The sequence below is a fragment of the Tasmannia lanceolata genome, unplaced genomic scaffold (genome assembly GCF_043159265.1).
Source record: "Tasmannia lanceolata isolate RefF3 unplaced genomic scaffold, GAP_Taslan_0.1 ptg000006l, whole genome shotgun sequence".
Taxonomy (NCBI): Eukaryota; Viridiplantae; Streptophyta; class Magnoliopsida; order Canellales; family Winteraceae; genus Tasmannia; species Tasmannia lanceolata.
This window is the reverse complement of record NW_027518683.1, coordinates 17405365-17426205: the sequence shown is the minus strand read 5'-3', so window position 1 is coordinate 17426205 and position 20841 is coordinate 17405365. Positions and strand designations below refer to the sequence as shown.

The following is a 20841-nucleotide window of genomic DNA, read 5'->3' as shown; positions in this document are numbered from 1 at the left end:
GGAGAGGGTCCGTTGTATTTTGGGTTCCTAAATAGAAGCCTGGAGATGTTGTGATTATCAAGATATGGCCGAGACAATGTTGATAGCCCGAATGAACTTTTTTTTTTTCAGGTAGGTTGGAAATAACACTAATTCAAATATGCCTTGATAATTGTTTGGCTCAATTCATCTTTTCTTTTAAATGGTGTAGAGGAATCTTTGGGAAATCATAATGACATCATAGAAGTGTAGATTTGTTAATTCCTAAGTTGTCTGACTCTTTCACTTCATTACCTTTTCTTTGAGAGAACTGTAACATTGCTAGGAACTGATGATGGGAAGAGCTTATTGGAGCATTATCAAGTGTATGAAAATAGGATAGTTAAGGGAAAACATGTAGGTATTGTTACTCGTATGGTCGTAGGGGTAAAGAGAAGTCAGTAGTGCCAATGTCATGGTGTGGTAGTGCAATCTTTGATTGAAGATCATAGATATCAGTATACACTTTTGAAAGTTAAATAGGTTCTGTATGTTTTTTTATGTGAATAAGTTGTTACATTTTTTTCCTAGATATGTTAAACAGGTACTTCATTAGTATGTTGATTTGGACACAGAGGTTTCTTATGTTTATAAGCTCAAATTGTCTCTCCCATTTACATCTGCAGGGTTTTATCTCCGAGTTTATAACTGATTTTTGGGTTAGGCTTTGACCCTCTTATTTTATGTTGATTCTTGGGAACTTTCCTTCAAGTAGGCAATGAAGGTGTCAACTCAAGTCCATCATTAGAGGACTTGCTTAGTCCGAGTAGCACTCCCATCTTTTATTTATAGACTTGCCCTGTCAGATACCTTTTGGAGCATTAGTAGCATTTCTTCATTGCAAGGGCAATGAAAGAGTCATCTAAAGCCCACCCTCTTAGGAGACAAGCTTTGTCTCATTTATAGAGTTCATGCCTTAGGAGGCTTATCTAGCCTCATTTATGGAACACCCCTACTAGTTTAAGACCAACTTGGTCTGTTAGTTGCTTAAGCCCTATTTATCATTGCAAGGGCAATGATAGGGATACTTGGAGCCCACCTTTGTGTCTAGGAGACTTACCCAGTTTCACTAGCATCCTTGTTTATTTCCTCTCCATTAGACTTATTTTGCACCCATTTTGGAGTTTTTAGTCGTGCTTCGACTTATTTGCACCCCTTTTAGAGTTTTTAGTCGTGCTTCGACTTATTTGCACCCCTTTTAGAGTTGCCAGTTATGTTGTTGCTTATTTGTACCCCTTCCTTAGTGTTGTCAATTGTGAGTTTGTCCTTTAGTGTTCTTGTCATTCATCTTTGTTAGAGACTAGCTTAGTCGTATTAGACCTTTACTTACTTGGGATCATAGCTTTCTTTTTCGGGACACTAGTTTGTTTGTTTTGGGGATCATTTTCATTTTATTTTAGGACTCTAGTTTACTTGTTTGAGATCATTTCATTTTGACACCAGTTTACATGTTTTAGGTTTTCCCTTTTAGCTCTAGGGATTCTATCCTTAGTGTTTGTACTCTGTCATGGTGTGGATCACAGAGTATGGTTTTATAGGTTCCCTTTGACTAAAAGGGTGAAAATATTTTAAAATTCAAAAACATTTAAAATCTTAAAACATAAAAAACATTGAAATATTTTAAAACAACAAAAACATAAAAAACATTTGGAAAATTTAAAAGTTTTAGGAGAGTAGTTAGGAAAGTTTGTTTCCGAACTACGTTGGCTTGATCCTCTTCCACGAGTTACGTAGGCAGCTTGAGATCTTCATCCCAAGTTCAGTCAAACTTTTCAAAACGTTTTCAAAAAAGATCTTCCTATAGAGTTAGGAGTTTCTCATAGATATCTATAGAGTTTTAGAGTTAGAAAATTGTCCTAGAGTTAGGAGCATCTGTGCAGTCAGTTTGACTATATAGCTTGGCGCATAGTCGGCTGATGGTTAGATTTATGATGCACTTAGCTAGCCCCATTATTTTTTCTAGGATACAGCCTAGCCGCACATAGGATGTAGGGCCAACCTGCATTAGTTTAGGGTAAAATCTGCATTTAGTTAGGGCATATAGGGAGTCCTAAAATTCACAATTCACTTAAACAAAATTAATCGTTCAAGAAGCTTTAAAAAAAGTCCAGTCTTTTAGGTTGAATCTAGTTTAGTGGTCTAGACACAATAGGCATTGTAGCTTAGAATAGACAACATAATTACGTTTGACCTTGATTCCAAAAAGAGGCTTGGATACGTAGGCAGACTGGATGGCTGATCATCCAGGTCTAGGTCATACTGTTGCACATTTTTTTTATTGTTTTAGAAGTTTATGGTTTGGTTTATTGCTTGTCACTATATAGGTGCATGTTAGTGTGTCCCTTCTCTTTTGTTGAGTGTTTATATATAGAGACATGTTAGTGTGTCCCTCCTCTTTTGTGGAGTGTTTATATATAGAGACATGTTAGTGTGTTTCCTTCTCTTTTGTGGAGTGTATATATATATAGGTACATTCCAATGTGTTTATTTATTTTATTTGGTTATCCTTGTTTCCTACACAGCTTCACATGTTTGTTCCCATTTAGAGGTAGTGTTTTTATTCCTTTACTGCTTTCCTTATTGCTATCTCACATGTTTAGCTATAGCTCTTTACTGCTTTCATTATTGCAATTTCACGTGTTTAGCTATAGCTCTTTATTGCTTTCTTTACTGCTATGTCACATGATTAGCTGTAGTTCTTTTACTGCTTTCTTGCTTTGACTGGCTTATTATATCTGCTCATTATAAGGGTGTCAATTTTGGCTCGGGCTCGGAAGCTCGCTCGAGCTCGGCTCGAAAAAAGCTCGGCTCGAATCCTTAACGAGCCGAGCCCGAGTTAGGCCAGGCTCGGCTCGGCTCGGCTCGTTAAGGCTCGTTAAGAATTTAATATATTTAAATATATACATTAAAAGGGTTGTCCATGGAGTGAAAAGGGGGGACAAAATATGTCACTTCATTTTTGGAACCCCATTTGTTACTAGGACCACCCCCATAGTGTAAAAAAAGTAGTCATATTACACTAGTAGGGCTGTCCAGGGAAGATGAGGGGTGTGAACATAATATAACCCGAGCTCGGTAAGGCTCGCGAGCCTGACTGAGCCGAGCCTCACTTGTGAGCTTAACGAGCCGAGCCGAGCCTGGCCAAGCTCGGCTCGGCTCGGCTCGTTTACACCCCTAGCTCATTATCATTTCTATTATCTGCTTAGCTGTAGCTATGCATGTGTTTGTTTATTGTTTTTTTTAGATGTGATGAGTTAGGGCTTGTTTGTTTTCTTTTGATTATCCCTGGGTCATGCATGCTTAGGTAGATGTTTTATCGGGGATATTTGTTCCCATTTCACATGATTTTCGTCCAAAATTCTTTGAAGTTAATAAAAATGGCATAAGAGACCGAGTGCGCTCAGGTGAGTGGGATGCCTAACACCTTCACCACTCGTAATCAGGCATGTACCTATTCATCTCTGGTTATCCGTGGTACAGAGCATATATTTTGGTTCCATGGCCTATCCATGGATGGCGACTCTTTGCTATTTTTAGGTACGTCTTGGTTTGGGGCTCCATCCTTGGATCAAGAGGTATCTCATATATTTCGCCAGTTATGTTATGCTTTGAAGGTGACACTTGTTTCGAGCGTTCCTTTGTAGAGCTCTCCTTCACATGTGGAGATCCAAAGGATGCAGGGGGGACCCGTCCTCCCGCCGTTCTTGGATCGGGGTCCACAGCGAGCCGTGCCGTGCCTAACCCCAGCCTTTGGCGTGCCGGCATGGCACGGCCCGTGGACCAATCATGTCGTGCCGTGCCTGGCCCACCGCCCGTGTGGGCTGAAGTTTTTCCCCAATTGCCACCTTGACTTTGCATGCATTTTTCATTGATGTCGTTGCCATATTACACCAAAGTCCATGGCCGTTGCAATCACCACAAAGAATTTCACTGAAGAGACTAAAGAACGTTTCCTATGTACCGAAATACAGTATGTGCTTTAAATAGCATTAATGTTCAAGTGTATGTACTCTGAACAACTCTCCTAAGAAGGTGCTCTCTTATGTCTTATATTATTGTATTTTTATATTAAGTATTAGAAATAAGAGGGTATAAATTATTAGCAGTGGAAGGATTCTCAGTCTACACAATAAGATATTATAAAATTATGGAGCATTAATTATAAGATATAAAAGATTATAAAGTTATGGAGCATTAATTATTAGAACCCAAATATATGTGGGAGTTGGTCTCTATTGCCATCTAACTAACTATAAGGAGATTTTCCCCATCAGAAATCAGGTCAACCAAAGGCAATAGAAGGTCCATCCCAGATCAATCGTCGCCATGGCAAATCAAGATGAGTTAGTAATCATTCTTTTGTATTCTAGATTAATGTATTCTTATATCAGTAGTAGATATGTGATGTAATTTTGATTATATATATATTGTGTGAGTGATCATGACATATTTTAGTCGTTAAATGAATGCCCTGATCCTAGTTTACATGAAACGGATCACCAATCATTCATTTGAAAGCTCTTACCTATTATTACACAAAGCTTGAAAATCCTTGACCTAGGGAGATTGCCAAGGTCTCAAATGCGGTTGATGTAGTGAGATACATGACTGAGAATCAAATCTTAGAATAGTGATTAAGATCAGGTGTAAGAGAATTTAACAATACGAAAATCTCATCTTCTCAAGCGAGGCAAGTCTTGCAGGAAAAGTTCTTTATTCATGTTCCCCTCGATGTTAACTCGGGCTGTTTTAACCTCAATGGCATTGAGGTTTTATATTTTTCACATTAATAATGGATGACCGGTTGTGACCTCACCAGAAGATAGTACATGCGAGAGTAGTCCAGGCAAACATGCGCATAATCATCAAGTTACCGCCCTTGATATTTGATCCAACAACACAAATTTTAAGAGGCAGGAGTGTACTTCTGTCATACCCCCATTACATACATGTGAGTGCTTACACTATAATTTCTCTGTTTGCAATAGCTTGTAATAGGGGAGAGAGAAGTTAAAAAAGAAGGCAGGGCCAAAATATCATTTTTTAAGTATCTCATACATTTAAATTTCTACATAGCTATTAAATACTTTGTTGATGCAAATTTCTCTTTAAATACCTTACGGATTTTTATTCTAATTTTACATAGTAAAAAAATGAGGAATGCTAAACACAAGGGCATCCTTGCAAAAAACCAGAGCGAAGGGGTCATGTTTGCCATCTCACTCAACTTTATTCATAAATAGACTTAAAAATACAGTGAGGTGCCCTTGTGGCTGGTTTTTGCAGAGGCACCTTCAAGTTTAGCGTTCCTTTGGTTTTTGCAAAGTCACCTTTGAGTTTAGCTTTCCTCAGAGTTATTAATCATAAAAGCATGTATTTTTTTTATAGAGGAATGCTAAACTAAGGGCTCCCTTGCAAAAATTAATGGCAAGGACGCCCCCATTGCATCTACATAATCAAAGTGCAGTAATTATTCATTTATTTTTACATGTTTATGCTATTATAAGTTCATTTTGATTACATGGATCCAATCGAGCGCACCCTTGTAGCTGATTTTTGCAAGGGCACCCTTCATATGATCATGGTGGGTGTTGTTTTCTAAGAGATGTATGATATTCAATAGGTAATTGGAAATCTACATTTATAATGTTTTAAATGTTCTTAAGTGACGAGGGAGAAGAAGGCGTATTCCAGCAAAGATGATCACATATATCTCACGTCCACTCCTTATAGAAACAAAAACCTTAATTTCCTACTAAAACTATACTTCTCATCCCACTAAAACTAGAAGACTTTTACTCCTACCACTCCTATTTTAAATACCGTTAATTTCCTACTCAAACTCAAATTCTCATCCCACTAAAACTAAAAGACTTTTACTATGGACTACTACTCCTATTTTAACTCTAACTCCTAATTCTAGTGGGACCAGAAGACCAGGAAACCATTCTATGTTAAGAGAGACGCCCAAAATTTCCCATTAGGCCTTTATAAACAAGGAAACGGTACGTTCACCCCTTTTTTTTTTTTACTTTGGACGGCCCCCTCTAGTGTAAAAGAGTAGTCATAAATAGGGTTGGCAACGGGGCGGGGCGGGGCAGGGCCGGATGTTGCATTCCCCGTCCTTGTCCCCACGGGGAATACCTAATCCCCATCCCCGCCTCACACAAAAATCTTCACCTCAAAAAAGCTTTTTAACACCCAAAAAAAGAAGAAAAAGACAAGTCGTGTTTATGCACTTATCAAAATCTGGTAGTGCCAATATCACTAGCATAAAAAAATATTTACTGTTAACTTAAAAAACACTAAAACAATACTAAAATAAGAGGATATTAATAATGGCTTCCATATTAAAACGGGTTGGGACGGGTCCATCTCCATCCCCATCCCCATCCCCGCCCCGTCCCCGCCCGGGGAAATTGTCAAGTCTCGTTCCCGTTCCAGGTCGGGGAATCCCCGCCCCGTTCGGGTCGGGGCGGCTCCAAAACGGGTGAAATTGCTAGCCCTATTACACTACAGTGGCTGCTCCAAGTAAAAAAAGGGGGTCGAATATATCACTTTCCCTACATACATGTGAGACTCACGTGAGCTCCGCACATTTGTCTCTATATCTATCAATGGGTTGAGTGCCGTTTATTGGAGAGTTTAGGTAGTCCCAAAACGTCCCAAGAGTTTTTAGTGTGGGGCCATCACGTGCCATGGAAGCGCTATACTTCTACGGCTTACATTAGCAAACCAAGCGTAAGATTAGATAGCCAAGCTCTCTATTTCTTCTTTCCTTTTTACGCCTCACAAGTCACAACTAAACCCTAACCCTATTTCTTCTGTGAGAACCAAAACCTAACCCTATTTCGTCTGCGAGTGTGAGAGCGAGCGACAATGGCAGCCAGTGATCAGACCGTTTTGCAGTTCTTCCCATCGACAACGAGTTTGTCTGCGAAAGTCCATCCCGTGGTTATCTTTAGCATATGTGATTGCTACGTTAGACGCCAAGATCAAGCAGAGAGAGTTATTGGAACTCTTCTCGGTTCGACTTCCCCCGATGGAACAGTCGATATACGAAATTCTTATGCTGTTCCTCACAATGAATCGTCCGATCAGGTATTCTTCTCTTATTCTCGATTTCGAATCCTTTTTGTTTTACCTTTTCTAGGGGTTGAGAATTATTACAATTCAAAAATCCAAACATCGTTAGATTTGTAGTTTCTTTGTACTTTTTATTGTGTTTTCTTTGTGGATGTGGGAAAAATTGAGGCGGAATTTTAAGAATTGCCAAAACCCTGTTAGGGTTTTTGGGGCGAAATTTGATTTCGACGGAACTGAGATCGATTCTCACTTGGAAGTGAAAAGCCTCTGAACTTTTTATTGTGTTGTCTATGTGGACGTGGGAAAACTTGATGCGGACTTTTAAGAATCACCAAAATCTTGTTAGGGCTTTTGGGGTGAAATTTAATTTGGATGGGGCTGAGGTTGATATTCAGTAGGAAGTGAAAAGGTGGAGTTTGGGGCGCTATGAGAGCATGGGAAGTTGATGATGAGGGGAGTGAGTTGTATGTGAGGACAATGATGGGGAAATCTTTGGCTGCTCTTCATGTTTCCATCCAAAGATTTCCTTATTAGAAGCTCAGGTTCCTTGGCTATAGGGTTGCAACTTGGGTCGGGCTCAACCCGAACCCAACGGCGGGTTCAACAATAACCCAACGGCGGGTTCAACCCGATTTTGGCACGGGTTGGGTTGGGTTGGGTTAGGGTTGAGGCCATGACAAAATGACCCGCATCCTTTTTATTTTGATTTTCTCTTGGTTATGTTTTTTCTTATATTTTATGTGTGGACCTAGACTCAACCCGACCTGTTTTCAAGTTAGATGGGTTGGGTTAGGGTCGAGAGATTTAGAGGCAGGTTGGGTTATGGTTGGCCAATGACCATACTTGACCTGAGGCATGGGTTGGGTCGGGTTAGGGTTGAGGTAATGCCATCTCAGTTTGGGCTAGGGTTGGCCTCAACCTGATCCAAGTCGACCCGAGTACCTACTTAGCTACCCGCTATTTCACAAATTCACTTTGTTCTATAGATGGATGGGGGCTATACTGGACGATTTCCTCTTGCTCATAACCTTTTTTACAATATTCAACAAATTTGAATTAATGTCTATTACTCTAGCTATCTAGCATCTGGATGAGTAAAGCTATAGAAGAGTGAAAGATTAGAAATACAATTTCTTTTTACTGTAAAGATAAGCGGTTGCGAGCGATCAAAGACTTGATTGTTCAATCGATAATGCTCTATCTATTCTGCCACCCAAAGTAGATGTGCCCAAATGTATTCGGTTTTCCTTCACAGACTATGGCACTGCAATATTTGCTAACAATCTGGTCAAAAGAAAGTTTTCCTCTTATGGTAATTATACGCAGACTTGGACCACTGTGACAATGCAATTGAAAGATTAATGATGTAGGGGAATTTATAAAGGGAATGTCAGGATTAATAGGTGTGAAAATCAGAATAAGAAACAGATACGGTTAAAGAAAGTGCTGTAGACTGCTGTTACATAGTAGGTTTTCAAAACAGAACAAAACCAGATTTGGAATCTGTCGCAACAGAAATAAAATGGAAAACAATAATAAATCCGCACAGCAGATTAGGGTTGTTGACACAGTAAACAGGTCAAGGCAAGAGAAAAGAGAGTAAGGAATGCTAAGGTGGGAAGGGAAGAAAAGGGAGCGATTATGTTCTGAAATCAGCAAGAAGACTGCTGATGATATTGTCAAAACCACACACACTAGGTTGAGGACTTTTTTCATGAGGAAAGGAAAAATTAGAAGGGAGAATGAAAGAAAAAGAATAGGTAGATGTAGAAGAAGAGAAGGAAAGAAGAAAAAAAGGAATTTAAAAAAAAAAGGAAAGAAGTCAAGGCTGACCTGTTCATGAGATGGAGATCAAGAGGAAGGGAAAGGAAGGAGATAGACACCCAAAGAGTCCACCTTTTGGTTCAAGGAATCCACCTAGGGTGCACTCATATACGAAGAATCCACTCGGCAAAGGCTAAAACCTCAAGTCAGGCTGACCTGTTCATGAGATGGAGATCAAGAGGAAGGGAAAGGAAGGAGATAGACACCCAAAGAGTCCACCTTTTGGTTCAAGGAATCCACCTAGGGTGCACTCATATACGAAGAATCCACTCGGCAAAGGCTAAAACCTCAATAAAAAAAAATTGTGTGGAGGGATGTTACACCCTTCACCTTAAATAGAAAACCCAACAACTAGACAAAGTAAAACTAAACTAGGTCTCTTAAGTGAATCCTGATTGAATCCTTTAAATTAAAGGAAACTAATGTTATAACTGACTTGAATAACTTGAAGCAATCAAGATCATACTTAAACAAACACTTGAAATGATTGAGGAAGCATAGAAAATTATATTTCAAGTACTATTGAGTACATATCTAATTGGGGGTCCAAAAATAACACTATGGCATCCCACATGCACGGCATGAACTGAAAGAAGGAATTCATGAGAAGAGCAACTAAGTTCTCTTACACTGAAGCATCTAGAGGGACATCAGCCCTAGGAAGCACGGGTACTCTCCCGGGGCTCCCGCACCCGCACCCGACACGTATGGGGTGCGGGTACGTCTGGGTACGCCCCGGGTATGTCCGGGGTACGTACCCCATTTTTTTTTATAAAAAAAAAACCAGTTTTGGTGGTTGGGTGCGTGTCGGGTGCGCACCATGCGTACCCGACATGTCCTGCTTCTTCCTGCTGCTTCTCTTTCCTCTCCTGTACTTTTCTCTACTTTTCTTTACTATTTTATTGCCCATTTACTTAAGATTTACATGTAAATAACGGAATACCTCCCTTTTGGATTTATTAAAAATAGTTTCAACACCCAAATCTAAAAGGAAAAAAAGTCAACTCTCCAGTTCTAGTACAAAATTCAAAGAAAAAGGATCGGGTCAAAATTTTAACTTTCTTAACTTCCAAATGGTGGGGTATTTTTCAAATTTTAAAAATTCATAAAATCTATTTTGTCCAAACATTATTAAATCCCAAAAGTCCGGTAAAAAAAATCTCATAATTTGGTCTCTAAAAATTATTCATCTTGTCAAGCACTGGTCAACACACTGTTCACAGACTTTTTTTTTCTAATGAATTATGTATTGATGCCTCATGTTATGAAATAAGGAACTTAATCACTTATGAAATGAAGAGTAATATTAGAATTTTCCATTTTGGTGATGTTATTGTTATTTGATTGCTCTACAATTATTTTTTTTTTAATTTTTATAAATATATAATAAAATATTAAAATATATTATTATATTCGGCGTACCCGAACGTACCCGCACCCGGTTTTTTTTGGCAAATCACGTACCCACGTACCCGTGTCGTGTCGTACCCGCACCCCGTACCCGTACCCGTGCTTCATAGCATCAGCCATTTGCTTCTGCTCATCTAATCACCTATTAAAACAAGAGGATTTAACTCTGGAAGATGAAGAAATAAGCCTGAACAAGTTTTGTTTCTCAATGTTGACTCATTTGAGGTCCAAGTCTAGTCAGCGGGTTTTAAAACATTGGCTACATGATACTAGGGAAACGTGTGAAGGTTCAACTTCACACAATTGTATGAAGAATACCATTGGATAATTAACAACATGCAGGCAATGAACATCATCGATGTCCTAGTCAAATTAACCAACTATCGGTTTTACTTGGCATGCATTCATGTCATCATGTATCACCAATGTTGCCAGGGCGGGAAGGTTTTACTTGGCATGCATTCATGTCATCATGTCTCACCAATGTTGCCAGGGCGGGAAGCGAAGTGAGAAGCAGGAAGGGTCAGAGAATTTTTTTAATAGTTAAAAAATAAAAAAAATAAAAAATAAAAAATTACTATAAAATATAAGAAATAATTATATGAACCAAATATTAAAAAACTACTTTTTATTAAAAGATCCAACATTTACCTAAAGGAAAATCACTATCAGTTGAAATGCCTGTGTTGACCAGTGCGCTGCCTAGTGCCTGGTAAGATGAAAAAAATTAGAGACGAAATTTTGAGATTTTTTTTACTGGACTTTTGAGATTTATTAATGTTTGGACATGATAGAATTTATGAATTTTTAAAATTGGAAAAATACCCTATCTCTTGGAAGTTAAGATTTTGATCTGACCCGTTTTTTCGAATTTTGCCCTAGAACTAGGAAGTTGACTTTTTATCCTTTTAGATTTGGATCTTGAAACTATTTTTAATAGATTCAAATGGGGGGGGGGGGCATTCCCTTATATACATGTAAATCTTAAGTTACTTAAATGAATTTATATGTAAATACTAAGGAGAGGAAGAGAACCAACAAGAGACAAGTAGGGTAGAAGATTCCCAACAACTACAAAACATGGTTCCCGTTAATTCAAAACGTGTTCCTTCTAAACACCAAAACTCGCTTCCCATTTTTAGGAAACACATTTCCCACGAATCGGATACGGGTTTCCCAAAAATTGGGGACTTGAAACGTTTCCCGTTTCGGAATCGCATATCAGGGAAACACGATTCTCCATTTTGAGTAGCGTTTCCTACTTTCTTGGTATCAACCCTTTCACATCCTATATGCAATATTATCCAATTACCTAGTTGAGTCAATAGTTGTATGACTCATCACATTAATAAGGCGACCCATCACCTCATCATCTGAATCTCAACTAGATTCCCTAGTACAGCCCAGTGACTCATCTCTCGTATTTATATCAACCAAATACATCTTACTGGAATGGCATGCCAGTGATATTGACCTTCGATGTGGAAGTTGGAACAGCTATCGATTCTAGTACTCTTGCACCATGTCAAATGTGTGATGAATAAGCACAATTGTTTCAAATAACGCACATAAAAATTAAAAGTATAGACTCGTGCACAAAAATGTGGGAACGGGAGCATCCTTGTAAAATAATTAAAAGGCGACAAAAGCTCCAACAGTGACTCTGTTGAATCTCTCTTCATGAAGTTTATTCGACTTGTGCTCGAAAATGTGGGAATGGGGTGAACATCCTTTTAAAATAACTAAAAGTCGACAAATGCTCCAACATGGACTCTATTGAATCTCCGTTCATGAAGTTTATTAAGTGCAGCTCAATTATTATTTTCTTCAAATGTTTTATATTTATACTATTGCAACTTTGAACAAATGAAAATTTGCCAAGGAAAAAGTATTTGGGGACTTTTTTCGTTAATCATTGTTTTCAATGACACTTGGATACAGGTTGCGTTGGATATCGATTACCATCATAACATGTTCTTGTCACACCAAAAAGTGAACCCAAAGGAAGTTATTGTTGGATGGTAAGGGGGCGTTATTCTAATTAATTGCTTGCTTCTGTTTCGATATTGATCAAATTATACACATCCTCTTCTTTTATTTTAACCTCATACAAGGGATTCTTTTCATAAACATGCTATTTGACTGCTGCCATCTAAAATTGCAATTCCATGGTCTTCATCTTTCAATGTTAGAGAGTTTTTTGTGTAATTGACTTGTCTAGCTTTGGTAGAGAGATCATGATATTTCAAACATGGTTTGAAATTCGGGTTTCGGTCAAGACCGACACCGAAATCACATATACCCGAAATGGTAATTTATTTCGTCTGAAATTTCGAATTTCGCTTTATTATGAAATTTCACCAAAAACTTGGTTTTTTTTAATTAATTAAATATTTTACCGAAATTTCTACCAAAATGAAATTTCGGTAATTTTGGCTGAAATTTTGTATGGAATAAAATAGTATTTATCTTGTTTCGCCGGATTTCGGCCGAAATTTCGGTGGGTCCGAAACCGGTACCGAAATTGAAATTTAAAACCATGGTTTCAAGGGTCAGTTTGAAGTTTCTATTTTTGTAACTTGTGAAGCTCTGTTAGAAACTTGCTTTGCTGAGATTCAATATATGTTTTCAAATACTGCCTCTCCAAATAGTTTCTAATTTATTGTGATTTTATGTGTAGAGCCTTTATTAACTGTTGACTTCCTATCGATTATCATTTATCATTGTTTTTGTGATGGCATCCTTCACTGTTATGGACTTCCAAAGCACTAGTTGCCACTTCTTTAGGTAGCATGAATTCTTGGCTTTTGTTGAGTTTATCATGTTTGATTATGATTCATTTTAATATGTTAAGGTATTGTGTTTAGCTATATATCAGTGGCTATATGCAAACCAATTATCAACTTTGGAACTATTATGGTTCGCGAGTCCATGATTTTTCTTGGAGAAACATGACACACTAGGTTGATTTAGTTTATTCATTGATTGCTCTTATAGTTGTTTCTAATGCTAATGCTTTTCATATTGATGTTATTATTGAAAAATATATAACATCTCCTAATGCTCACAAAACGCTCACAATCTTGAACTAACAGCATAGAGTTTCTGATAGCGGACTAAGCCGATAGTTCTTTCATGCACCATAATTACCAAGATGTTTATTTCTGGGCCATGGAACACTTGCACCTATGTCAGGCATGATGAATGTCAAAATAGCTCATCATATATGGACAACAGTATTCGTGTGCATAGGGCGTGGGTTTTTTTAGGCCAACCAATAAGAGCTGGTCCAATGGTGGTGTGTAAGTGAGCGTAGAGGAACAAACAGAACAACACTCATTCAACATCCTGAGAAGTGACTAAGGTTGTCTCTAGTGAAGATTAGGGACCTTCCTACTGACATCTATTGCATAAACATGGAAACACAAAAAAATATTAGGGAAAAATACACTTAGACCCCCTGTGGTTTCTGACACATTCAATTTGACCCCAAAAGTTTAAAAAGTTACAAGTAGACCCCCTGTGGTTTCATTGGGTTTTTTTAACTGGACGGAGCTGACGGTGTGGGGGAAAAGACCAAAATGCCCTCGTCTTCCCCATCTGAAAATTAGGGTTTCCTTATGTTTTAGGGCTTTTTTTTTGTTTTATCAAAGTTTTTTTCTTGAAATGTGGGTTTGATGTAGCCATGGAGTGGGGTTCGATTGTCTGTGATGGCGACGGTGGCGGCCGGAGATGGCGACGGTGGCCGTGGCCGAAGGTGGCGACGAAGGCGGTGGCCGGAGGGGCGACAGCGGGAAATGGCGTAACCCTAATCCCTCTGCAAATGAGGGTATTTCTGTCCTCAAAATATTAACCATGGTTAGTTTTAGTCTTTCCGTCAGGTTAAACTAACGGACAGTTGACAGAGGGGGTGTACTTGTCACGTTTTGAAACCACAGGGGGTCTACTTGTAACTTTTTAAACTTTTGGGGTCAAGTTGAATGTGTCAGAAACCACAGGGGGTCTAAGTGTATTTTTCCCAAAATATTACTTAGAAGGAAAATAGAGCAAGGTCAAATATCTACTCCTTTGAGACTTGGGTGCAAGGTGAACGGTATCAAGTGCAAGGATGGTGTTTTAAGGTGGGGCTTACTTCTTTCGAGATCAAATGTTTTTGAAGATCTTCCTTGCAAATCCTCTAAAAAATATCATGTTCAACATCTGCTGTTATTCTTTCGGCATTCATAATATAACTACTTCCACCACCACATCATGCTTAAGTCTTGGGCACAGAATGGGTGAATAACGCCAAGACCTACGAATGCCCAATTTGTGAATTTTGTATAAACTCTGCACCTAGTTAGAGCTCAGGGGAGCAAGGATCATCTTATTTAACACGTCAAGCATTAGTTTCTATTGACAACATCTACTACTAATCCTGCAACCAAAATGTCAGAAGCCATCTGGACGTTTGTGCTGAAGTTTCTGGGATTGTTTCTTGTGTTTTTGCTCTTCTTTTTTGTATTGACCATCTTGGTCTCGTTTTTCGTTTTCATTTCAATGAAATTTGCTGCCAGTCAACATAAAATAAAATAAATGAATATGTAGAACTTTTTGAGAAGGGGGAATATATGATCGAAACAGAGAATATTTATTTAAGCTTTAGGAATAATTGATGAATGAATGGATTTATGAATGTGTATGTCTCACTGGAGTGGTTATGTGTATGTCATGCTGGAGTGGTCGGATGTGCTTAGTTTACTTTCAGAAATTAGAATCCTGCTTAATGTGGGGTGAAGAAAGGTTGATATATGAATTAGTTGTGAAAAATTTAGGGCAGCATAAACAAATTGAAATTATTTCCAGTGAATGAACATTTTGGAATTTATTGCAAGAAACATTGAATTAGTCTGTCTCTAATTCAACTTCCATATTTCTTATATTTTATTGGTGGGAATGTGCAAATAATGTTCTAGATCCGTGGATATTGTTTCTTTTAAATATTTTTTTAGCTTGTATGTTTGCTGTTAAACTCAAAAATATTGTTTCTTTTATTTATTTATTTGTTATTATCAGCTGTTTCGTAACCAGTTGACTTTGTATATCGTTGTGTTGATATTCTTTAATGTTCATCAATCTAATGTGCTTTTATGCCACTTAACTGTTTGCAGGTATTCAACTGGCTTTGGCGTTTCAGGGGGGAGTGCATTGATCCATGAATTTTATGCAAGAGAAGTAGCAAACCCCGTTCACTTGACTGTCGATACAGGTTTCAGGAATGGGGAGGCTACTATCAAAGTTTATGTATCTGTTAATTTATCTCTTGGAGACCGGCAGCTCGCCGCACAATTTCATGAAATTCCGCTGGATCTCCGGATGATTGAAGCAGAACGAGTTGGATGTACGTACTTTAGCTACACAAAATTCTGCTTTAACTTCTATTTTTCTTAGCTCTCATCTAGTCATTGCTGCTTATCAACCTAGACACAATAGTATTCATTTTCCGGGTTGGTGTTTCATTTTTGCTGAAGAACATGGGAGACTTATGCACCATGTTGACACCAAAACGCATGCGCTTGTCAGACATGGATACAAGGATGGAGACCTAGTGACCACATGTCTATACATCCTTACAGTTATATGAAGAACATGGGAAATGATATCTACTCCTCTTGTTTAATTAACAGAACTCCTATCTTCATTTTACACTTCTCTAACTGTGAAAATCTTTTACAATTCTTAACCTGTTATCAATGACCAATCAAAAGAGTGTTTTATGGAACAGTGTCATTGTCAAAAGAAGGGAGTGCAGATATCATTTCCCAAAGATATCTTGTATATTACAAAATATAATAAGTAGCCATTCAAATATGTGTGTATAAGAAAAGTATTCAGGTCAATATTACCATATTGGGACTGTATAGAAGACATGGAATAGTGCTGAAGGCTATGATTTGTGGACATGGATACAAGTGTCGCGTCTCAGCACAAGTAATTGTTTCTGAAGCGACAACCCCGGCCAAAATATATGAACAGGACACGGCTAGAAACATAAACATGTTTTTGTGTATTTTTCCAAGGAAGCAAAAGTACGAGTTGAGTCCTTCTGTTTGGCCGGTGATCAAATCCATTCATTTAGTGGAACCTGAATGGATGAGTAATATACCAAAAATACCTATATTAGACAATCGTAACACTCCTGTTTGCAGAATTTTCTACAAAATTGTTTTTAGTTTTCTGATCCGTGCGTTCCATAGCTTAGATTATGGATGGCTTGTATCTTTCGTTGGAGAAGATTTTTTGGTGCATGGCCTTCATGCGAACTGTGGTGCGGACAATCAATGAATGGTTTAGATTTTAGAAGCAGTAATGTTGCCTCGTGGGTACTGCTCCCGCACCCGAACCCCGATTCGGCGTTTCTTAGGAAGTACTGAAGGAGCGACCAAGGAGCTTGTCAAACCCTACTGATGATGCTATTTTCTCTACACCACCTGCTCCTATTACTCTCATGACTTGTTCTTTCGATGCATTTTTTTTTAAAAGATGACTATATATTACTAATGATGAAAATTACAAGCTGGGGACAAGATGTCACCATCAAGTATTACATCAGGAGCATAGAACAACAAAATAGAATACATCCAAAACTACCCATTAACATTCTCCAAATGAGGGTCGGATATGATTATAGCCGTCGATTCCAAGAATGCCCCCTCTTTTGCCAATTGATCAGCTCGGTTATTTGCCGACCTCCTTTGATGGGAAATTTGGGGGCAATTCATACGAATCCGGTCCCTAATTTCAGCAATAATTCTGTGAAGTTCCCATGGTCCCTGTGAAGTTCCCATGGTCCCTGAGTTACATTCTTTGCCCATGCAACCACATTCGTAGAATCACCCTCAATTATTAATGGACCCAAATTATTTCCTGAATACCACCGAAGGCCGAAGCAAAGAGCCCTCGCTTCTGTTTCGTTTGCATCGCATATACCAGCTGGACCTGAGAAGGTCATCCTAATCTTCTCTCTAGAATCTCTAGTCACCCCTCCAATGCCAGCTCTCCCAGTATTCCCAAAGGAACTTCCGTCAAAGTTCATCTTCATCCATCCCAGAGGCGGTGTTATCCATTTCGGTGTGATTTTTGGCTTTATCTTTCTTTCCCAAATTACAGCACTCCAATTGCATAAAATTTCACCAGTTCCGTAAGTCAGACCCTTTTTGTTTCTCACCCATGAAATTAATTCGATTTTCATTGATAAAGTGATCCTCTCCACTGACAGAGCTTTATCCTCGAATATGCGACTGTTTCTTTCCTTCCAAATGCTCCAAATGATAGCATATGGAAGCGCCTTCCATAATGCTTGCCCAGTTTCCCCAAAGCAGCCACCATACCAATTTACTAAAATCCTATTTATCTTTTTAGGGCAGACCCACTCCACACCAAAAGATCTCATTGCATTGTACCATACCTGATAAGAGAATGGGCAATGAAGAAGCAAGTGATCAAGTGATTCCTCCGACTTCAAACAGAAAATGCACCTGCTTGGCATTTGAAAGCTCCTCCTCTTCAATTGGTCTTGAGTATTTATACATCTGTGTGCCACCGTCCATGCAAATACTACTATCCTCGGTGGAATAGTAGATGTCCAAATTTTAGCTCGACGAGAGACTCATATTGCCCTCATTCATAACAGCAAAGAACGATTTAACTGAAGAAGCTCCTTCAGATTCAAGTGTCCAAATTCTCTCGTCATCTTGAAAAGGTGAACAGTAGCACGATTGTAACACACTTAGGAGTGCCGCCAGACTATCCGCTACTTTATCTTTCAAATCCCTCCTCATTCGAATATCCCAGAAGCCGATCTTCAGCGCCCCTCACCAAGTAATCTGAAATCTTTGCATCGATGTTTGAAGCGATTCGGAATAACCCCGGATAAGAGAAGCACAGTTGTTCTTTCGATGCATGAAGTACATACAATGGGAATTTTCTTAGGAGATTCATCCCACCTTGATAGAAGCATGAAAATATTTGATATTTTGAAATTTATTTGATATTTACATAAATGCTCCCAACCTTAACTCTTCTAGACCCCACGCTTCCCTGCTCCACCCCCGCACCCGCTTCGTGCTTCAAGGGTTTAGATCATTGAAGATACCTATGAATTTACCACTTTTTTTCTTGCTGGACATCGTATAATCTCTTAAAAAGAGTGCGGACAAAATAAGGGCTTTTTTGTCACCCTGCTCAGTTGTTACAAGCACTCTCTTTTTACTGAGAAGGGTAGGTTACAAAATAAAGAAAGTGAGAGGGTGAGAGGACTAGTGTTTGTTTACTGGAGAAATCAATGAAAATGAGGTGGAGAAAGGTGGAGAAAAGGGAAGGAATTAGAAATTTAAAGAAAAAGAACAGGAAGAAGGAAGGTGGAGAAAAAGGAGGAAATGAAAAATAACGATAAGAAGAAGAATTCTCTGTCAAGTCCTTTTATCACCATCTCATATCTTGCCCTGTATCCACCAAAGTAGCCAAAGTTTTGCTACTTTTTTCCATTTTTTCTCTATGCTAATTTTCAATATAGCAGTATTTGCTGGGAATACAACTCCGTGAATACAAATCCAACCTTACCTTAATGTTTATCTTGATTGTTATGTTCCATATTTTCTATGCTCATTCCTGCATTGGTTTAAGATATTTTGTAACTCTCCAATGCTATTGTGTTACTTCCTCTGTCAAGTTTTATATTGCACTGAAAATTTGGTTTCGTGTCAGTAGCCATTATATCACGTGTTATCCGTCTAGTCTTTCAGGAAGGTTATGGTCTTACAATGCAAACTTGGTTTTTGTGACAGTTGACATTCTAAAGAAGACAATGGTGGACAAGCTCCCTAATGACTTGGAAGGAATGGAAGCTTCAATGGAGAGACTTCTTGCTCTGATTGATGATGTTTACAAATACGTAGATGATGTTGTGGTGAGAGACTCAACTTTACCCTCTACACTCAGTTTTTGTCATCCAATCCTTTATAATCTAATATACATATGACCATTTTTTCCCAGGAAGGGCGTGTAGCTCCAGACAACAGTATTGGGAGATTCATCACGGACACTGTAGCCTCAATTCCGAAGATGCCTCCTGCTGTCTTTGATAAGCTCTTGAATGACAGGTTACAGGTAATGAGGTTTCATGGTTCTTTATTTCTTCAGTTTTGAGGGGTAATTTTTGTTTAGGTTGTTGATTTCGACTTACATATTCATATTTCTTTGCTTAATTTTTCTCTGTTCTTTCTAGGACCATTTGCTACTACTATATTTGTCAAGCCTAACAAGGACGCAACTCAGTTTAGCAGAGAAGTTGAACACTGCTGCTCAGATCCTGTAAGTAATACAAGACCTGTTAAGAGAAGGGAAGGTGTCGAGACCTCATAGTCTTTGAAGTGCTTTTTAAAGTTGCGTGGGTTGAGCAATGGAAGAATTCTTCAGAGGAGCCTACCTCTTAAGAAAAGAATTGGGAAAAAAAGAGAAGCTGGGCTTTGTAAGATGGGAGATGGGAAATGGGAGATGGGAGATGGTTTTTTATGCTTTTGGATAGGAAGACCACCTAATTCCAGTTTTTACAGGATCATAAGCGAAGTGTGGGAGATAGATTCATCTGCTAGACTTTTTTATTTTCCGGTTCAATGTCATGCTTAAGAGACTTTTATTGGTAGGTTAAAATCGAGATATGCTAGGTAATATTGGCCCCATATGATGATTCTAACCTGTTGAACAGAGCCTGGACCCGAAGGACATCTTTTGGTCTTTTCATTCAAAATGAGGACCGTCTCTGATGTATGACCGAAGCATGAAAAGAGAAGGAAAATGAACAAAAAATGAAAGGGGAACAAGAACATGTTCATGATTTTGTTTCTCAGATTTATTATTGAATTTTGTTTCTCAGATGTGATTTCGGTCTAATTGCACCTGAAAGCTTGATTTTATTAAAGCATAGATCCTGATGCATGAACGAACTAGACATTCATCGAAAAAACTAATTTAAAAGGTCTAAACCAAAGTTTGTAGCGTCATTAGCAAAATAGGTAGTGTCGGTATCAATCCCTTAAACTTAAAATAATGATGCATATTTAAGGATATGACTCTAACTAGGTAGACTAGCACACTTGGGTTGGTCCTAATGATAACTTTTGGGTAACACTGACATTTATATGTAAATGAGACCATTAATCTTGTAGGCTTAATTAACCAGGGCTAATCACAGATGGGTGGATCTTTTTTTTTTTTTCTCCCATCTTCTTTCTCTGTATCTATCTCTTGATTGGACTCAGGAAAGGTAGGGGGCATATAACTCTTAGGAAGATAAAAGTGGCAAGGTGGTCTCCTAGCAGAGGAATTTCAATTTCTTGATGCGATTTATAGTTGATTTATCAACGTTTTATACTTGATAAGACTCGTTAAATGATTCTGAAAGCCTATCTTCCTCCTTTGAGATTTTGATTAAAGTTTATACTGCTAGTTAAACCCAAGCTTTTG

The 20841-nt window shown here is 38.4% G+C and overlaps 1 protein-coding gene across 1 annotated transcript; it reads left to right on the top strand.

Annotated features, from left to right (window-relative positions):
• The first annotated feature begins 6738 nt into the window (after window positions 1-6738).
• Window positions 6739-20020, top strand: LOC143879952 (eukaryotic translation initiation factor 3 subunit F-like). The gene is made up of 6 exons (XM_077382679.1): window positions 6739-7119; window positions 12280-12359; window positions 15489-15718; window positions 19164-19285; window positions 19372-19485; window positions 19604-20020. Exons 1-6 carry the CDS (start codon window positions 6898-6900, stop codon window positions 19691-19693), a joined length of 858 nt encoding a protein of 285 aa, XP_077238794.1. The 5' UTR covers window positions 6739-6897; the 3' UTR covers window positions 19694-20020.
• Window positions 20021-20841: the final 821 nt, after the last annotated feature.

What these genes read in the sequence shown, in the direction of transcription:
- LOC143879952 (XM_077382679.1), top strand. Translation starts at nt 6,898, where the DNA reads ATGGCAGCCAGTGATCAGACCGTTTTGCAGTTCTTCCCATCGACAACG. An exon ending in ACAATGAATCGTCCGATCAG is followed by an intron (nt 7,120 to 12,279) that starts GTATTCTTCTCT and finishes ACTTGGATACAG; the next exon opens with GTTGCGTTGGATATCGATTA. An exon ending in AATACGTAGATGATGTTGTG is followed by an intron (nt 19,286 to 19,371) that starts GTGAGAGACTCA and finishes ATTTTTTCCCAG; the next exon opens with GAAGGGCGTGTAGCTCCAGA.